Source organism: Scyliorhinus torazame, chromosome 13, assembly GCF_047496885.1.
Source record: "Scyliorhinus torazame isolate Kashiwa2021f chromosome 13, sScyTor2.1, whole genome shotgun sequence".
Taxonomy (NCBI): domain Eukaryota; kingdom Metazoa; phylum Chordata; class Chondrichthyes; order Carcharhiniformes; family Scyliorhinidae; genus Scyliorhinus; species Scyliorhinus torazame.
Genome location: NC_092719.1, coordinates 32949510 through 32970069, shown reverse-complemented (window position 1 = coordinate 32970069; position 20560 = coordinate 32949510). Strand labels below are relative to the sequence as shown.

Below are 20560 nucleotides of genomic sequence, written 5' to 3'. Positions count from 1 at the left end.
GATTCCACTCATACCATTCATGTTCTGAACTGCCTGCCAACAAACAGGCTGGAAACCCGCCACTGCAATTAGCTTTCTATTTTTCTTTTTGCTGCTTAGCTTTTCATCCCCATAGCAACTTCAGGTCACACGGCCATTTCTTGGAACCTAATGATGTCATAATCAGGAAACCAATTAACCCTCTCTCACGAGTACTCCTCAGTTCAGGTTGGTCTTAAAGGGTCAATTGAGCAAAAATAAAATATAGGCTTTTCCCAATGCACAAGGTTCATCACATAAAGATGACTTACCTGCTGAGCCAGAAGGTGGTGGAGCACCAGCTTTTTGCCATTCTGTTGCTTCAACAGCCATTCGCCGAATATAGGATTCATCTACACACATTAAAATGTTTTCTGGTTTTATATCTGTGTGGATAATCTTGCACTTGCTGTGTAGATAATCTAAACCTTGCAATACCTGTTAGCAAACAAAGGAAAGGATACATGGAAGCAGATTAACTTTTATTTTCATTCACTGAAGTACAATAGCTAAATACAAACTGCATTTTGTTTCAGAGGAGGGATGCTCTAACATGCTGATAATATTTAAGAGTAGTATTTTTTAGTCCTCAGAATAATTGCTGATTTGCACATCCCGACAAAACGGTAACCTGATTTACAAAATGCACGTTTTTACATTAATTGCTCATATATAACATTTCATTTGGGCTGGTAAATTGCTTTAGAATAAAGACAAAATCACATATAAATAGAGCGTAAGCAGACACGGGGTCAATTGCCTATCTGTATTTGCCTATGACAAGGTCATCAGTGTTTTCAATTTATAGTGTGGTCATTACTTGAATCCAAGTTCTACTATACCAAGAACACAGACTGAGGGGTGGAGATAAACAGAAATACTTCAGTTGGTCATGCAAAACGTAAATTGTACTTCAAACAATAAACATGCATTGTTTTGAGTTATTAAATTTTGAAACAGGCCATCGCTGATGAGTAAAACCCATTCTGGCAAAGCAGTTGAAGCCAACTTTTGATTCAGCGTACATTTAAAACAATAGGGGAATCAAAATAATTAAATCAGCCTCTGAGGAAGGACCTGGGATAGTGAATCAGCTATGATTCATGTGGCCTTTTCTCTTCCAGTGTCTTAAATTCTGAATGCTAGCAAACTAGGCTCAGGATGCCAGAAATTTTTTTTTAGTTAAGTTAAACCCCAGATTTGTCCAAATCAGCTTCCTTAGAGGTGAGGTTAGTCAGGTCATTAACATGCTTCATGATCATGCAATGGCAGAGATTCTCACAGTGCAGTCTATAACTCACACCATCAGCTGATGAATCAGTACTCCTCCATGTTGAAAACCACTTGGAGGAAGCACTGAGGGTGGCAAGAGTGCAGCATATGCTCTGGGTGGGGGACTTCAATGTCCATCACCAAGAGTGACTTGGTAGTACCACCACAGGCCAAGCTGGCTGGGTCCTAAAGAGCATAGCTGCTAGACTGGGACTGCAGCAGGTGGTGAGGGAACCAACAAGAGAGAAAAACTTACTTTTTAAAAATAGATTTAGAGTACCCAATTCTATTTTTTCCAATTAAGGGGCAATTTAGCATGGCCAATTCACCTACACTGCACATGTTAACCTCCCAAATCGAAGACTGTGCCCCAGGGGTGATAGGCGAGGACCAAACGGGTATTATGAAGGGGATGCAGTTGTCGGCACAATGTCCGAGGTGCTGGGGGTAAAGGTGTCCCCAAGTTCAGAGTTGACGACATTTGGGGTGTCAGAGGGGCCGACATTTGGGAGTCCAGAGGGCGAGAAAGTCTGATGTTTTGGTCTTTGCCTCCCTGATAGCCCGGAGACAGATCTTGCTTGGGTGGAGGTACTTGGATCCGCCGAAAGCAGGGGTGTGGATAGTGACCCAGCAGAATTCCGGAGGCTGGAGAGGGTCAAGTTCATATTGAGGGGAGTTGGTCGATGGGTTATTGTTTGGTGGTTGTTCTGCTATTGTTTGTTTATATAATGCCTTGAATAAAATATATATTTTTAAATTCTGTCGCTACCAAAGCATGTCAAAGGCTAGGAATGCTATGGCAAGTAACTCACTTCCTGACCCCCCCAAAGGCCTGTCCACTATCTACAAGACACAATTCAAGAGTGTCATGGAATACTCTCCACTTGCCTGGATGAGTGCAGCTCCAACAACATTCAAGAAGCTCAACACCATCCAGGGTAAAGCAGCCCGCTTGATTGCTACCCTTTCCACAAACATTCAAACCCTCCACACCTGACGAAAAGTGGCAGCCGTGTGGTGTGGACCATCTACAAGATGCACTGCAGTAACTCATCAAGGTTCCTTAGACAGCACTGTCCAAACCCACGACCACTACCATGTAAAAGGACAGGAGCAGCAGATACCTGGGAACCCCACCACCTGGAGGTTCACATCCAAGTCACTCACCACCCTGGCGTGGAAATATGTCGCCGTTCTTTCACTGTCGCTGGGGTACCATCCTGGAACTCCCTCCCTAACAGCTCAGTGGCTGTACCTACACCTCAAGGACTGCAGCGGTTCAAGAAGGCAACTCACAATCACCTTGTGGAAGGACAACTAGGGATGGGCAAGAAATGTTGGCCTTGTGGAGTTTGCACATTCTCCCTGTGTCTGCAAGGGTTTCACCCCGACAACCCAAAGATGTGCAGGATGGTTGGATTTGCCATGCTAAATTGCTCCTTAATTGAAAAAAAAAAATAATTATGTACTCTGAATTTACTGTTGGCCTCACCAGCAACGCCCACATTCCATAAATGAATTTTTTTTAAATTGGGACTGTTTTCCCTATTCAAGAGTGTTTGGAATAGCAACCATACTAATTGAAAAGGGAAAGAAAAAGACAATAAGGAGAGAAAACAATATATAATAGGGTGGATTTTCTGGGGGACAAATGACCTGCACTCCACTGTGATCAAAATGTTGCCATGGTGCCAACATGAAATCTGGCTGTCTTTCAGCGATGTTACTCTTAACTAAGGCTTAACTATAAGACTTCCACCCCCATCAGGAAGACCTGCCCTAGAGAGCTGCCAGCCAATCTGATTGGCCACCTACTCTCAGCAGGCCCAAATGACAGTGGCTGGCCACTGCTTGTACTACAGTCAGTCCCCACTAAGAAGTGAAAATAGATACCGGCCTTGGGTTCCAAAGTCTGGGGATTTTGGTTTGGCACGCCTGCGAGACCCCAGCAAGAGGTTGGGGGTGGTTCGAGGCATAAAGAGGGTATCACCTTTGGGGGGGGGTGTGCTCCAAAGAGGGTCTAATATTTTAAGTAAGCCAGAAAAGGCAAATAATTGACTCCTGCAGAAAATTTTAAATTTGTGTCTTTTGTGAGGGCCACAAGGAATCCAGCACGAGTTTGTAGAGTCAAACAGAAAATAATTTTATTTACAACAATTATGTACACAGCAGCAGTAGCTCACCACCGCTTCCTTCTCTAGCTGGTACCACATTGGCCAGCTCTATTTATACAGCTGCAACTACTAGTGATTGTTTCCGCCTCGTCTCCCCCCCCTTCCCCCGTAGCTCATTTTCCCCAAGAACCATGGGGTAACCAATTGTCCCCAGCCAATGGGTTCCGGCCGGGCAGGTTATAACAGTGTCCTAGGATCCCCCACCAATATAATTAATTTGTTTCATAGGTGCAGAGTCCCTTTGCAGAAGAGGTATTATGCCTCTGTATGGGAAGAAAAATGTCTCTGGATGCTTCGCATAATTTCTATCATATTTCCCTATTCACTGACCACCAAAGTGGCAATTATCACAGCTTTGAAGAAATCCAAGAGCAATAATACCGTAAAAGGTAGCAGCTAAGGTAATAAATTTTAAAAGTCACCTGCGAATTTATATATTTTTATATCTTAAAGATACATGCACACAGCTGGACAACAGTGTAGAGGTATATTTCCAAACTAACTTGATTTAATAAAATAAAATTAGGACTCAACAAGATTCATTTTATAACAACTTGAAAGGAAACAATCTAACTAAATATTTTAAAAGTAATAACATTTTTAGAATGTAATTATAATCTTGATCATATATTTCATATTTAGTCAAGACATGCCAAACCCACAGCATATGTTATTTGTGTGCAAAATAAATAGTTGGATCTCTGAAAATTATGCATGCTACATTAGCAAAAGTTCAAAATAATGTGCCTTGCAGGATTATGACAAATCCTGAGCTGTAAGGAAAGTAGGAAACAGAAATAATTAAGATATCCTTGTATAGCTCACTACCAACAAAGATTTAAATATTTATATGTTTCGATACTTAACATTATGAGCAAATGCTCACACAATTGACTTTCCTTTTTATTTTCCACACACAATTAAATTTTAATGACAAAAAATGTTCAATATAAATTTTAGGCCTATTGAATCTGTGAAAGCTGTTATTCCGTAAGATACTTGAAGATATACAGCATTTAAAACACATAACAGCTTTCTGTTCAATATCCAGTTCACTTTTAGTTTACTTGCCTGTTGAATAATGCTTTTCACACAAAGAATAGGAAGTCCCTGGTAATTTGATTTGATGATCCATTTCAAAAGGTGGTGACCCAGCACTTCAAAGACCATGCAGACATCTTTAACATTGTCAAGGGAAAAATCACTTTGAAGATCAATTTTTCACATGTCCAGTTGCTTTATAATTAAAATAAAGATTTCACAGTTGCCAATGATGTTGCATATTTCTCATTATTCCTGTCCACACTCCTCAGATAGCACCTTCCAAACCGATAACCGCTACCATCTAGTAGGACAAGGGCAGCAGACGCATGGGAACACCACCACTCAAAAGATCCCCTCCAAGCCACACACTATCCTGACTTGCAAACATATCGCTGTTCCTTCACTGCCGCTGGAGCAGAATCCTGGAACGCCCTCCCAAACTGCACTGTGGGTGTACCTACAGCACATGGACTGCAGTGATTCCCCGAGGCAGCTCACCACTACCTTCTCAAGCACAATTTGGGATGGTCAATAAATGCTGGCTTAACCAGCAACACCCACAGCCCATGAATCAAATTTTAAAAGATACATGGCACAATGTTACTTACATGACAATGGGATAAAGTTCTGCCCGTAGAAATGAAGAGGTCGATAGTGGGTCAAGAGCCCATCTGAGTGTGTTGCAGGCTTTGCCATGGCTTTTTAACTCAACCATGACATTAGCATCCTGTTTCCAGGTTTCCTGACAAATGGGGGGCAGGCAGGATTTCTAGTTATAGGAACTAAGGCAAGAGTCAGAATGACTGACTATACATTGATCCCTGGGACATCAGCAACCAGGGGAGTGGAAATTGACCCTCATGCCAGGAGGCCCTGCTGAATAAACCCAAAGATAATCTTTCCAATAATATTTTTTTGAAACTGTGAAACACCAAAGTTAGCTTGAATGGAAGACTTAACCAAAACTTTTAAATTTTGCACTGACAGCGCCCCCTACCCCCCAAAAAATGCAGCCAACGCTTAGGAGAAAGACAGTATTTGGAGGCAAAGTTCTCAATTTGCTACTGATGTTCTAACATTTGCAATGCAACCTTAAAAACTACGTTATAACAGAACAGCGGGGGTTGGTGGGGAATTTTTGTTGGCTGGTTCTGGGGTGTGTGATTGTCCATTGTGTTAAAATGTATAACATAAATGCCTCAATAAAATATTTTTCAAAAACAATAACAGAGCAGTGGAGTAAGAGAAATTAGAAGCTTAATTTAAAATATTTCTGAAAGTCAAACAAAGGAATGCAATACATGCTGCACCATTAAAATAAGTCAACTGAAGGATACGTATGCCATTCATGCCTGAAAGTTTGAAATCATCGATCAGTTGTACAACCATGTCCTTATTCGGATCACAGGGATCGCTTTCTCGAACCTTAGAAAGTAAAATTCAAAATTAATGAAAAGTGGCCACTTGTTGGATTTATAGAAACAAAGAAAATAAGAGCAGGAGTAGGCCATTCAGCCCTTCGAGTTTTCTCCACAATTCATCATGGCTCTTCATCCAACTCAGAAACCTGTTCCCGCTTGCACCCCATATCCTTTGACCCCTCTAGTCCCAAGTGCTAAATCTATCTACTCATTGAAATCATAAAATGTTTTAGCTTCAACTGCTGTCTGTGGTAGGGAATTCCAAAGGTTCACCACTCTCTGGGTGAAGAGATTTCTCCTCATCTCAGTCCTAAATGATTTACCCCATATCCTTCTACTGTGAGACATGTGTGGTAGCATGGCCTCTTTAAGGGGGCGTGTTCAACCACCCGTGTGATGAGCCCTAGGCCAATCATGCAACAGCTCAGGGCCAGGGAGCCAGACAGAGCGAAACCCGGAGTTTATGTATTTAGTTGCTCGGTGTCTAAATTGTACTTGCCTTTTGTCTTCCATAATAAATCCCGTTTGGATTACACTGGAAGCCTCCAGCATCAATATATCAGGCCACCAAACCTTGGTTCTGGACTCCCCACCATCAGGAATATCCTTCCTGCATTAACCCCATCTAGTCCTGTTAGAATTTTAACGATCTCTGTGAAATAACATCCGCCACCCCTCCATTCTTCTAAACTCCAGCGAATTTAATCCTAACTGACTCAATCTCTCCTCATACATCAGTCCAGCCACCCAGGAATCAGCATGGAAAATCTTTGTTGCACTCTCTCTATAGCAAGAACATTGTTAATCAGATAAGGAGACCTATTGTTGACTCTTGAATGCATTCTAAACCACAAACCTACCGTATGCAAGTTAATGTTGTATTTTCAATTGGAAAATTGCAGAAATATCTACTTTTCTAACGGAAAAACTATTTGTTCCATTATTAAATTCTTAACTTATGAAATTTGAATGAAGATAATTCAGATAAGAAACACTGGCCAAAATTTACTGGAGCCTGTCACAGTGAGCAAGATGGCAAGTTGGCCCGGAATATTGCATGGGAACTGCTTGTCAGACTGGCAGGAAAACTGTCCTAATTCAGTGCATGGTGGGAAGAGGCCAGCTTGGGAAGTCGTACTCCAGTAGTGGAAATGAAGTTGGTTCTGTAAAGAGCCATTTAAATCCACTGGCTAATCACTGAGTCCACTGGGACCTCATGGTGGCTCAGCAATTAAGCAATATGTTCACTGGTCTCCCATGCCTCCAGAAAGTCACGCTGCAGCCTACTGAGGTGCAGGGATGCATTCACAGGCAATCGGTGTCTGGTTAGAGAGCTCAGTATCAGAAAAGAGGGTACCATCTGAAAGCCAAACCCCTGCTCTTGCTTTCGACCCCCCTGCTCTCTCCTGAAGCCTCATCCCTGAAATTCTCATTGAGCTCCACTTAACTCTCTCCAAGGATTGAGCATCAATCTGTGGTGAAGTGTCCAGTGTTTTACCAGGAATGGCCATTGCACTCGGTGGCAGTGTTGGTACTTGGGCACAACCGGTACTGGAGAGCCTCCAGCCTCTGATGGCTAACAGTTCCCGGGATGGGATTTCCACCCTACTGGGGCAATCAAACAGGAGGCCCAAAGATGTTCAGCTAAGTGCCTAATTACCTGGTAATAGTGCTGGGCCTCCTGGGGAGAAGCAATGTGGCAGTTCCAACTGATTCTGCAAGTGGTGGTGCGACCCCCATCACAAACACTAAATTTTGCCCATTGTAGCTTTTAAGTACATTTGAATCAAATGTAGTACAATGTCATGGTTAATAACGTGAGATTTGGTTTATAATGTACTTGTTTGAGTCCTTTCATACTTTGCCATCAGTCAGAATGCAATTTGAAAATAATTAGACCCTCTTCAATGTCACATTTAGTGATTTCCCATAATTTTTACCAGTTTATATTTATTAGCTTCAATAAAGTTCCAACAGCACAGATATCAGAATTTTCAAATTCATTCAGTCTTGCATGAAGAACATACTTCCTGTGCAATATTTTCCCTATTTTCAGTTACTAAGATTTTGCAACACTCTTATTACAGCAATGTATTGTCATGTAAGTGTCCCTTTAAGAATGGTTTTACTCTTATCACATGGCTTCAGTGATGTCATTGTGTGGATGGAGCTGGGCTATGGCTGAGAGGTTTGTTTTACTTTCGTTTTTTGATTTGACTGCTGTGGACTACAGGCAGAGAAAATAAGTGTTTTGGCCTATCTCTCTATTTTCATTTTAAAGAGATGTTCCTGAAAAAGAAATATTGATTATAACTACCTGCTCTGGCAACTTCAAAGATATAGCTTGCTTTCCGGGAGGAGTTAAATCTGCTGGTGAGACGGGATTAGAATCTCAGGGAAACCAGTCTCATTCAAGAGAGAATGCAGAGTTCTGGGCCACGCCCTTGAAAAGGGGGTTTTGGTTTGTGGGATTTTGTTTTTGAATTGGAACAGTTAAGGGGGAATTCATTAAGTGTTATACATAGATTACTGTAGCTGTGGGGTGTGTTTATGTTTGTAATTGATAAAAATTCTTGGTGTTTGTTTATATATATGTTAACTAAGTTCTTAGAATAAAGCTCGTTTTGATTAAAGTATCTAGGGAGGCTGCATCACACCTCAAGTGAATGCTCTTGTGCTCATCCTAGCCAAATTCAACAAAAATTATAGGTCAGATGAATTCCATAATACACTTTGGAGTTTTTAAACCCTGGTTCATAACAGTATGTAATGGATAAACCCCATCATAATATTTAGAAATAGAAAACAATCTATCAACATGCTATTATGGCAAAATCTATTTTTCCTGATATGTACGAGTTGGTACAGTGGAACAAGTCATCCAAATTCACTTGCTGTCTCAATAAATGCTTTTCCTGCTTGCTTGACAACTTGCACTTTCCCACTCATTTATACTCACATGGTGCTTCAAAAACCTTTTCAGTTACCTTCAAATTAAAGCCGTAATTCATTCTGTTATAACTGCCCTTTGCATTGTTTCTGTCTGGCACTACTCAACTGTAGTTTAAATTTCCAGCTGGGCTCCATGCTCCGGTCTTCCGCCTGATTGATCCTGCACCCAGAAGAACTGCCATTTGGCCTTGTTGTAGATGGCTCTGTCCCATTTTGTCTCAGGCAGCTCATCTCTTGCAGAACCTCATACCTCATCACACCAGCATTTTGCACTTATTCTCTGCTTGACTTTTGAGTGCCTCACTTTTAGGAATCAGACTCTCCTGACCTGGTCATCTACTTAGGAACTTTTCTTCCAGTGCTTCTTCCCTACCAGTTCTTTAACATCTTACTTCTATTGGTCCTCCCTTCTCTGAAATTTAACTTCTGGTTAAAAATATAGCTTGACTTTGAAGTACAGGTACTGAATTCTTATCTGGCATCCCAAACTCCAAGGACTTAAAAACCGGGTTCCGTCCTGGAAACTACAATCGCCATCAGGTATTTTTGTCTGCCACATCCAGGTCATACTGCTCATCCCCTGCTCTTTGCGTCCACCCTTACTTATTTCATTTCAGGATTAACAGCATGGAAACCAGCCTGGTCCACTCTTCATCCCTTCCGTGGGCAGAGAAATCAGCCAAGCTTTAAGTTTCAATTAAATATATTGCTGGATCCTGGACTTCCCAGATATGGGGCCCAGTACCTGTAACTACTTGAGACCTGAAGCTACAAGTTCTCTCAAAGATCGAAGGAGTCTTCAGATTTTGTTGCCTGGGGATCTTATGATTTTAAATGCATCTTTGTCAAGACACTATCAGTGCTTCAGTTCCTAGCCAGAGATAGATTCTTTCAGCAGTAGGAAAAATAAGGCAAGCTGGAAATCTGAAATAAAAACAGAAAATTCTGCAGATCTGGCAGCATCTGTGGAGAGAGAAATGGAGTTCTGCCCCACCCCCTCTCCAATGGCACAGTGGCACAATGGTTAGCGCTGTTGCCTTACAGCGCCATGGACCTGGGTTCAATTCTGGCCTTGAGCGACTGTCAGTGTGGAGTTTGCACTTTCTCCCCATGTTGCGTGGGTTTCCTCCAAGTGCTCCGTTTTCCTCCCACAGTGCAAAGATGTGCACATTAGGTGGATTGGCCATGTTAAATTGCCCCTACGTGTCCAGGGATGTGCAGGTCCGGTGGGTTATGGCTTTACAGGGACAGGGCGGGTGAGTCGGCCTGGATAGAGTGTTCTTTCAGAGGGTCAGGCAGACCCAATGGGCCAAATGGCCTCCTTCTGCACTGTAGGAAGTCTATAGTCTATATAATTCATTACATTTCTATCCCCCTTCAGTTCTGTGGAAGAGTAATACAGACTTGAAGCATTAACTGTTTCTCTTCCCAGATGCTGCCAGACCAGTTGAATTTATCCAATGTTTTCTGATTTTATTCCAAAATACTACAAATATTTAGAGCAAAAAAACCTAAATTTAATCCTTACCTGTTGAAGTGTTCCAGTGAAGCTCAAAGCAAGTTTTCAGAACAGCACCTCATGTGCCAATTAGGCACTTTGCAGCCTTCTGGGCACAACAGTTCACAGATTTCATACCATTAACTCCTACATACTGATCTGAATCGTGTTCTTCATGTTTCCGGACAAAGCTGGTCATTATTCTGCCATTCGTGCTCTCTCTGGTCAAGTGCTTTGTTTCTTGGCTACAATCACGATCACTACTTCCATTGCCTTTTGTTCTCTGACCTCTTTGATATTTAATCTCTCCCCTACTCTATCCTATACTAGACCTTCACTTTTGTTCTTTCCCTTTTCAATGGCATAAAACCGGACATATTTCTACTTACCATCAGTTCTGAAGAAGAGGCATAGTCAACTTGAAACATTAACCCTGTTTCTCTCTCTATAGATGCTGCCAGAGCTGCTGAGTATGTCCAGCACTTCATTCTTATTTCAGATTTCAAGCATCCATGGTAATTTGTTTCTATCTAAATTTTATCTGCCTGATTCGCTAGCGAAGCTGTCTCCAGTGGCAGAAATGCTGCTAACTAGCAAGCATAGATTTAGGGTAATTGGCAAAAGTACCAGAGATGCGAAGGGGAGAATTTGCTTTATGTGGGGTGTTGTTCTGATCTATAACATACTACCCAAAAGGGTACAGGAAGCAGATTTAATATTAAATTCCAAAAAGATGAAGGTACATTTTTTTAATTACTAAACTTGCTCATAAAATGGATTAACATCTGCAAGAACTTTCCTTCCTTGACACTCGTCTTCTCTTCAGGTGCTGAAGATTCTTAGCTATGGTCAAATATTACATGTGTGACACAGAAATATAGAATGGAAGCTTTAATCCTGTTCCTGGGGGATTAAAACATCTCATGCTTCTTATCATGACACTGATACATAGTCAATTCCTCGCCACTCTTTCCGATGCCTTCTACGATGGTGATCCTGGCATTGATATCAGATATTGCAGAGACAGGAGACTGCTCAATCTCAGACACCTCCAGGCAAAGACCAAGGTGTCCAAGAATATACTTCACAATTTTCTGTTTACTAATGACTGTGTACTAGCTGCTGGTTCAGAGCTGGACATGCAACATGGCACTGACTTCTCCTCCAATGCATGTAAAGCTTTGGCCTTTATTTCAGTTTTCTTCATGCTGATGTACCACCCTGCTCCAAGTCAGCTCTATCTTGAGCTCAAGGCTTTAGTCCATGACCAGAACCCGCCTACAGAATTGGATAACTTAATTTATCTTGGAAGTACACTCTCTTGAGCTTTCGATATTGATGATGAGGCACATGCAAGAATTGACAAAGCAAGGGCAGCCCGGTAGCATTGTGGATAGCACAATTGCTTCACAGCTCCAGGGTCCCAGGTTCGATTCCAGCTTGGGTCACTGTCTGTGCGGAGTCTGCACATCCTCCCCGTGTGTGCGTGGGTTTCCTCCGGGTGCTCCGGTTTCCTCCCACAGTCCAAAGATGTGCAGGTTAGGTGGATTGGCCATGATAAATTGCCCTTGATGTCCAAAATTGCCCTTAGTGGTGGGTGGGGTTACTGGGTTACGGGGATAGGGTGGAGGTGTTGACCTTGGGTAGGGTGCTCTTTCCAAGAGACGGTGCAGACTCGATGGGCCAAATGGCCTCCTTCATGATTAATAACACAGCACACCGCTTAGTAAGGATTAAAACAACGGTCATTTATTATATACAACAAGCAATATTAATACCCTAATACTACTTTCTATATAATAAACCTATCACTACTGGCCAATACTTAACTTAGGAAGAGCCCGCCAGGTCAGGGAAACGAATGGCTTGTCCAATCAAATCTGGCCCGCGGGATTCAAAAGGCTGCTACAGGTCAGTGGTTAGGTGTCTCTACCGGATAGCGAACGTTGGATTCAAACTTACAGTTGTCGGTGGCTGGTCTTGTGAAGGTCTCGAGCAGGCAAAGATGAGAGAGAGAGATGAGAGATCTGAACTTGGACCTTCACTTTTATAGGGCCCAGGGGCTTCCCGCCTCACGGGGCGGCCCTTGACCCTGAGTCCCAAGTGATTGGATTCTGTCCCCAATCTCTGGGGTCGATGTGTCCAATGGTGAGGCGATTCCTCGATCGGGGGTTGGTCGCTCACCTGTCTTTGTTTTGGCCACTGCAGGCGCCAACAGGTCTGGCCCGGTATTCAATTGCTAATATGTTGCAATTGTTCCCGGGGATAGCCGATTTAACTGTGGATGTCTGAATAGATTAGCTGCAAACAGTCCTGAATGCAACTGCGGATACCTGGGTTGATGGGCTGTTGATAGCCCTGAGTATCGATCTGGACTACCTTCCCAGAGCCGAATATGCAAAACTGTCTGCAGCTGCCTGCTTGTGTCTTCTTGGCTGCTTTTCTCAGCAGTCTTTCGGGTTAGCCGTTTTAAACTGGGTTTTGGCCAGATTAATCGGAACGCAGCCATTTTACATGGCTACAAGGTGTTGACCTTGGGTAGGGTGCTCTTTCCAAGAGACGGTGCAGACTCGATGGGCCAAATGGCCTCCTTCTGCACTGTAAATTCTATGATAAATTCTATGATAAAAGTCTGGGAAATAAGAAGAATAAGTCTGAAACAGAAATATTCCTGCCCACATGAGTTTTGTAAAACCTAAGTAAATAGTATTACAAATAATATATCTGTGATACATTTCAGTATTAAGGTGTGAAATATTTTTACCTTGTCAGTCTGTTATTTTTGCTATTGCCTTTGTACTTCAGTAAAACTGTGGAGAACAACAGAAACTACAATCCAGACTACAGAGTACCATATTGCAGGAGATTTGCTTTTTTAATAAATAAATTGCAACTTCTCCAAGTTAAAGACTTCACCAACCACCAGGCCAATTCAAAATCACAATGAATATGGGGAAACCCCTAGGATTGCCAATCTTCCAGAATTTCCCTACAGTTCTTGGGAATTAAGATGAATCTTCAGTGCTGCAAGCAGCCAGAGAGAAAAGTCATAGGAAAATTCAAAGAATTGTTTCCTTGAACAACATTGTTTATTAGTTATAAAATTATTGAAGATGGGGAGAAAAGGCTGTTTGACGATCAAGAATCACTGAATCGGGTAATGAAGAATCTGTTTCCCTTCCGATGGGCGAGGGAAAGTGGGGTCTGTGAAGATAGATGCCCTGGATGACAAATACCGGGTGTGAGAGTGACAGGGCTGTTGGAGGCAGGAAGTCATGTGATGAAACTTCCAGGAATATGTGCAATGAGAGTGGGCAACCCAAGAAAACCCTTAATATTTCAAGTTATGAATATTCCAGGTCATAATATAATAAATAATTTTGGTCAAATACAAATGATAATTTGTTTCAGTGTTACTAATGACATTATACTTACACACTTCAATAACTTAATTTCATCCAGTGCTGTTTCGGTGTAGTGTTGAGCGCTCTTTACCACTTTCATGGCAACAAACCTTTTCCCTCTTTAAAAAAAAAGAATGAATAAACAGATTTAAAAAGGGGAACATTCAAGCAGAATACATAAAAACCGTATTCATTGGAAGTGTGAACCAAAAACAGAAAATACTGGACATACACCAGGTCAGTCAGCATCTGTGAAGAGAAAGACAGGTCAGTGTTTCCGACCTTTTTCTACAGAACTGAAAAATACAATAGGAACAGCATTTTAATTAAATTAGCAAAAAGAGAAAAGGAGGAAGGAGACTCAAAGTACAGGCAAAACAGATTAAAAAGAGGAAATAAATGGGTGAATGAACTGCAACCTGTTTGAAACAAAACCAGGAGATTGTTAAAAGATGCAAGGAGTTCTTTCAGACAAGTAATAGACATTGCCTTACAAGTCTTATTGAATTCTTTGAGGAGGTGGCCAAGCATGTGGATGAAGGTAAAGCAGTGGATGTAGTGTACATGGATTTTAGTAAGGCATTTGATAAGGTTCCCCATGGTAGGCTTATGCAGAAAGTAAGGCGGCATGGGATAGTGGGAAATTTGGCCAGTTGGATAACAAACTGGCTAACCGATAGAAGTCAGACAGTGGTGGTGGATGGCAAATATTCAGCCTGGATCCCAGTTACCAGTGGCGTACCGCAGGGATCAGTTCTGGGTCCTCTGCTGTTTGTGATTTTCATTAATGACTTGGATGAGGGAGTTGAAGGGTGGGTTAGTAAATTTGCAGACGATATGAAGATTGGTGGAGTTGTGGATAGTGAGGAGGGCTGTTGCCGGCTGCAAAGAGACATAGATAGGATGCAGAGCTGGGCTGAGAAGTGGCAGATGGAGTTTAACCCTGAAAGTGTGAGGTTGTCCATTTTGGAAGGACAAATATGAATGCGGAATACAGGGTTAACGGTAGGGTTCTTGACAATGTGGAGGAGCAGAGAGATCTTGGGGTCTATGTTCATACATCTTTGAAAGTTGCCACTCAAGTGGATAGAGCTGTGAAGAAGGCCTTCATTAATAGAGGGATTGAATTTAAGAGCCGTGAGGTGATGATGCAGCTGTACAAAACTTTGGTAAGGCCACATTTGGAGTACTGTGTACAGTTCAGGTCGCCTCATTTTAGGAAGGGTGTGGAAGCTTTGGAAAAGGTGCAAAGAAGATTTACCAGGATGTTGCCTGGAATGGAGAGTAGGTCTTACGAGGAAAGGTTGAGGGTGCTAGGCCTTTTCTCATTAGAGCGGAGAAGGATGAGGGGCGACTTGATAGAGGTTTATAAGATGATCAGGGGAGTAGATAGAGTAGGCAGTCAGAGACTTTTTCCCCGGGTGGAACAAACCATTACAAGGGGACATAAATTTAAGGTGAATGGTGGAAGATATAGGGGGGAAGTCAGAGGTAGGTTCTTTACCCAGAGAGTAGTGGGGGCATGGAATGCACTGCCTGTGGAAGTAGTTGAGTCGGAAACATTAGGGACCTTCAAGCAGCTATTGGATAGGTACATGGATTACGGTAGAATGATATAGTGTAGATTAATTTGTTCTTAAGGGCAGCACGGTAGCATTGTGGATAGCACAATTGCTTCACAGCTCCAGGGTCCCAGGTTCGATTCCGGCTTGGGTCACTGTCTGTGCAGAGTCTGCACATCCTCCCCATGTGTGCGTGAGTTTCCTCCGGGTGCTCCGGTTTCCTCCCACAGTCCAAAGATGTGCAGGTTAGGTGGATTGGCCATGATAAATTGCCTTTAGTGTCCAAAATTGCCCTTAGAGTTGGGTGGGGTTACTGGGTTATGGGGATAGGGTGGAGGTGTTGACCTTGGGTAGGGTGCTCTTTCCAAGAGCCGGTGCAGACTCAATGGGCCGAATGGCCTCCTTGTGCACTGTAAATTCTATGATAATCTATGATTAATCTAGGACAAAGGTTCGGCACAACATCGTGGGCCGAAGGGCCTGTTCTGTGCTGTATTTTTCTATGTTCTATGTTAAAAGATGCAGAAATAAATGTGCAAATATCTTGTTAGTGAGATGTTAATAGAAAAACAGAAAATGCTGGAAATATGCACAAGTCTGGTAACATCTGTGGAGAAAAAAAGTTAACATTTCTGGTTAATGAGCTTAGCATGTTGGTAAAAGGAGTGAAAATGGTAGACTAAAAAAAATTGAGACAGAAAATCTTTAAATGGAGTTCTGGAATTAAAACTAAAATATTGGAAAATGAAATATACTGCACGTAATATCTTCTCCCTTTGTGATTGCTGGATCTCTTGCTGGTGTTCTTGTGACTTAGACAACCTACGGCAATCGCCTTAAGGACTATAGAAGTACCACCCATGGTACCATCACAAGATCCTCCAAATCCAGTGGCAAGAAAGACAATCTGATAGTAACATCCTCTCCAAAGCCAACTTTCCCTGCATCAAGACCCTAATCACTCAAAACCAGCTCCACTGGGCACGACATTCGTATGTATGACACCCAAGTCCTGAAACAACTGCACTCCTTCGAACTCGGCTGTGGCAGGAGACTCCAAGGAGGACAGCAGAACCGCTTTATGAATGTCCTCCAAGCATCCCTGAAGAGGTCAAGCATATCCGTCGAGTTATGGGAGACGCTGGCTTGTGACTAACCAAAATAGAGAAGGATCATTCTGGAGGCACATAATACATGAGAGATTTCTTCAGGAACGTGCAAATGCGAAGTCGAGGCATCAGAGGGAATGCACAAACCCCCAAAACAACCCATCTACACAACCCTTCAAGAACCAACTGCCCCACAGGCGATAGAGTCTGCAGATCACGCACTGGACTTATCAACCATCACAGAATCCATCGAACCAGAGCCGAAGCAAGTCACCTTTAATCCTGAGAGACTGCTAAGAAGAAGACAATGTTCTCCCTCCAGTTTTTTTACTTTTTGATTCTATTAAAATGTTTATTTGTCGCCCATTATTTTGCTATCTTCCTCTTCCGAGGACCTGCTGTGCATTTACAGTAATATTGTTTTTGAAAAAGAAACATCTGGTTACGTAAAAACAAAAGCTTTGTCTCAATTGTTATTAATGCTTTTGAAAATGTATAATTGAAAATAAAGCAGAGAATTCTATTAAACTGAATGCCGTAGTATAGTCATGTACAATAACCTTGGTAAGAACATTGAAATTTAACTTACAGTATCATAATATTCACAATAAACCCCTCTATATCCTGAAACAAATTTGGACACTGGTGATCAAATCTTCAAATTAATGGTTGCACCAAAATGCAAATGCCAAAAATTAAAAACTGAACAGATATTTGTAAATATCAGCAGCAGAGTCACCCACTCTTTGTAACTTATTGATTGGAAATATGGAGGCTCTAGTCATCCTATGAAAAGCAAAAGAGAGAGGATGCTTTTGTGCATTTTTAAATAAGTTCTCTATTAATGACGAAGAACCAATACAGGGCAGAATTTAGAAGTGGCTACTATGCATTACTCCAGCAGCTTTATTGGTCTAGGCAGCAGACACAAAATGTTATCACATTATTACATGTATGAATAGATAAATATTTGAGAACCTACAGTCCATCTCAAAATTTGACATTAAGGAAGGCACGTCCAAGCTACCTCCCATGGTCCAGTTGAGGCCAAGAAGTACTGCTATAATGCCCCGGAGACAGTTTTCAAAATTCCTGTCAAACAGTTGAATTTCAATGGAAGATTCTGCTTGGAGTTGCTACTTCAACCAGAGGCTGCTTCTCTACTGTATTTGCTGTTGATAAGCTGACTAGTGAGCGTATCAGCAGCAAATGAGGGAGAGAACAGTCTCTGATTGATGGAAGAACGAACAGCATGCTGATGGATAGTGTACGAGAGACACCCAGATATGTCGAGACTGGAGCCCTAGGAGCCAAATTACATTGGGGCTGGAGCACACGGGACAGGCATGGCAGGAGGGCAGGGAGGGCCAGATGCGGCAGGGCTGCAGTTCCAGACACTCACCACCCTCTGTGTAAAAAAACTGTCTCGCACATCGCCTCTAAACTTTGCCCCACAGACCTTAAACCTATGCCCAATAGTGACTGACCCCTCCACCCTGGGAAAGAGTGCCTGCCCATCCACTCTATCCATGCCCCATATAATCTTGTAGACCTCTATCAGGTCAACCCTCAACCTGCGTCGTTCTAATCAAAAGAGTCTGAATCTATTCAACCTCTACTCATAGCTAACACCCTCCAGACCAGGCAACAGCCGAATAAACCTCCTCTGCACCCTCTCCAAAGCCTCAACATCGTTCTGGTAGTGTGGCGACCAGAATTGTGTGCAATATTCCAAGTGTGGCCGTACCAAGGTTCTATACAACTGAAGCATGACTTGCCAGTTTTTGTACTCGATGCCCCATCCAATGAAGGCCAGCATTCCATATGATTTCTTGACTACTTTGTCCACTTGTATTGCTACTTTCAAAGATCTGTCGACCTGTATGCCCAGATCTCTCTGACTTTCTATATTCCTAAGAGTTTTGCCATTTACTGTTTATTTCCCCTCTATGTTAGACCTACCAAAATGCATAATCTCACATTTGTCCGGATTAAACTCCATTTGCCATTTCTCTGCCCAAGTCTCCAACCTATCTATGTCCTGCTGTATCCTCTGACAATCCTCAACACTATCTGCCACTCCACCAACCTTAGTGTCATCCGAAAACTTACTATTCAGACCAGCTATATTTTCCTCCAAATCATTTATGTATACTACAAACCCCAGCACTGATCCCTAGTCACAACCTTCCATTCTGAAAAACACTCTTCTACTGCTACCGTTTGCTTTCTGTGACTGAGCCAGTTCAATAGCCAACTTGCCATCTTACCTCTGATTCCGTATGACTTTACCTTTTGTACCAGTCTGCCATGAGGCACCTTGTCAAAGGCTTTACTGAAGTATGTGTATGTGAGTGTATGAATGTGAGTGAGTGAGAGCGAGCAAGAGAGTGTGACCGAGTGAGGGGTGAGAGTGAGTGAATGCCTTACATCCAGTCTCATGTTTCTCATTCATTCTCACCACTACACACCAACCCATACACACACCCACATACACTGACCCTCCAATATGCTGGTCATTTTAATTGTTTACTCTTTTTTCAACTCAATGATTAATTGTTATGACATTTCTTTACATTTGTTAGCAACTGTTTCTTTCCTTAACACCCCAACATTAAAAAAAATTCAGTTTACTGTTGTGCCATACCTCATCTTTCTGAAATTTGCTTATCGGCCCCTTGGGTGAGACAAATATGCAAATGTGGCCTCCTGAGCGAAAAGGTTGAATAAGCCTGATTTAAGGCCATTCACATGGAAAAACATAATAATAATTATTATAGCAATCTTTATTAGTGTCACACGTGGGCTTACATTAACACGGCAATGAAGTTACTGTGAAAATCTCCTAGTCGCCACACTCCGGCGCCTGTTCGGGTACACCGAGGTAGAATTCAAAATGTCCAATTCACGTATCAAGCACGTCTTTCGGGACTTGTGGGAGGAAACTGGAGCGCCCGGAGGAAACCCACCCAGGCAAGGGGAGAATGTGCAGACTCCGCACAGACAGTGACTCAAGCCGGGAATCGAACCCGGGTCCCTGGCACTATGAACCAACAGTGCTAACCATTGTGCTACCGTACTGCCCTAATCCCAAGGCACTTCACGGAAGAGTCCTAAAAAGTGACCAATAGCTAAACAAACATTAGAATGGGTGACTGAAAGTTCAATCACAAGCTTTAAGGAGAGTGTTAAAGGAAGAGCGAAAGATGGAAAGGTGGAGAGGTTTGACGAGAAAATTCCCAAATTTAGAGCTTAAACACCTGAAAGTACAGCTGTCAATGGTCTGGTGATAAAACCACGGAGCTCTTGAAGTGTTGTAAAGTTGGAGACGGTTACAGATTAGGAAGGTTCAAGGTCATGAAATGACTTGAACATGAGGAAGAGAATTTCAAATTTTACATCTTGGAGAACTGGGATCCAATGTCAATAAGGGGTGATGGGTAAGTAGGGCTTTGCATAGAACAGGATATAGGTTGATTTTTATTTTCCTTTTCTTCATTCTTCTGGGATTGTGATTTCCCAAATGGACCACGTGCCACCAAGCACTCACCATGAAGGTAATTAGAAGACTTTTCCTACTAGTCTATAGCAATGTACAATGCTACAACATTCAAAGCCACCTAGCATACATTCTAACATCTTATTTATTGAAACCATTTTTTTGCTTTTCAATAAAGCATTTTCAAGTTTCTGGTTGCTCATTTATATTTTTGGGGACATATAAAATTTCAATAAGCTTACTTTGAAAGATTTCATTGCCTGATGAATTAAACACTTAATGTTTTAATAAATACAATTTCTACATCAAGTTGTTAACTTTGTCTACAAAAACAGACTGCTTACAGGCACACGGTTGATCTTATTAATAGTTCACAGTAGAGCAATTTTAGAAGTCTGCTGAGAACTGTGGTAACAAAATCTGGATTGCAAAAAGGACGCCCCCAGCATGCCAAGGTGTCATGCAACACAAATTAACTGAAGATACAATCAACTATCTTCTTCACCAATTGCAACGATAATTCCATTTCTTCCACTAATCCTTATTCGAGTTCCTTCGACTACAAAACAGAGATTGAAATGCTAGAAATCACAACGATCATCCTATG

General features: G+C 42.1%; 1 protein-coding gene across 7 annotated transcripts in view; it reads right to left on the bottom strand.

Moving 5' to 3' along the window:
- The window catches only part of srpk2 (SRSF protein kinase 2), a 366377-nt gene that overhangs the window by 82081 nt on the left and 263736 nt on the right, over positions 1-20560 (bottom strand). For all 7 annotated transcript variants that reach the window (XM_072471289.1, XM_072471294.1, XM_072471293.1 and 4 more), the window contains 4 exons: positions 13815-13902; positions 5846-5933; positions 4536-4642; positions 291-456 (listed from right to left, as the gene is read on the bottom strand). In XM_072471289.1, the coding sequence (XP_072327390.1) occupies positions 291-456; positions 4536-4642; positions 5846-5933; positions 13815-13902 (449 nt within the window). The remainder of the gene's footprint in view (positions 1-290; positions 457-4535; positions 4643-5845; positions 5934-13814; positions 13903-20560) is intronic.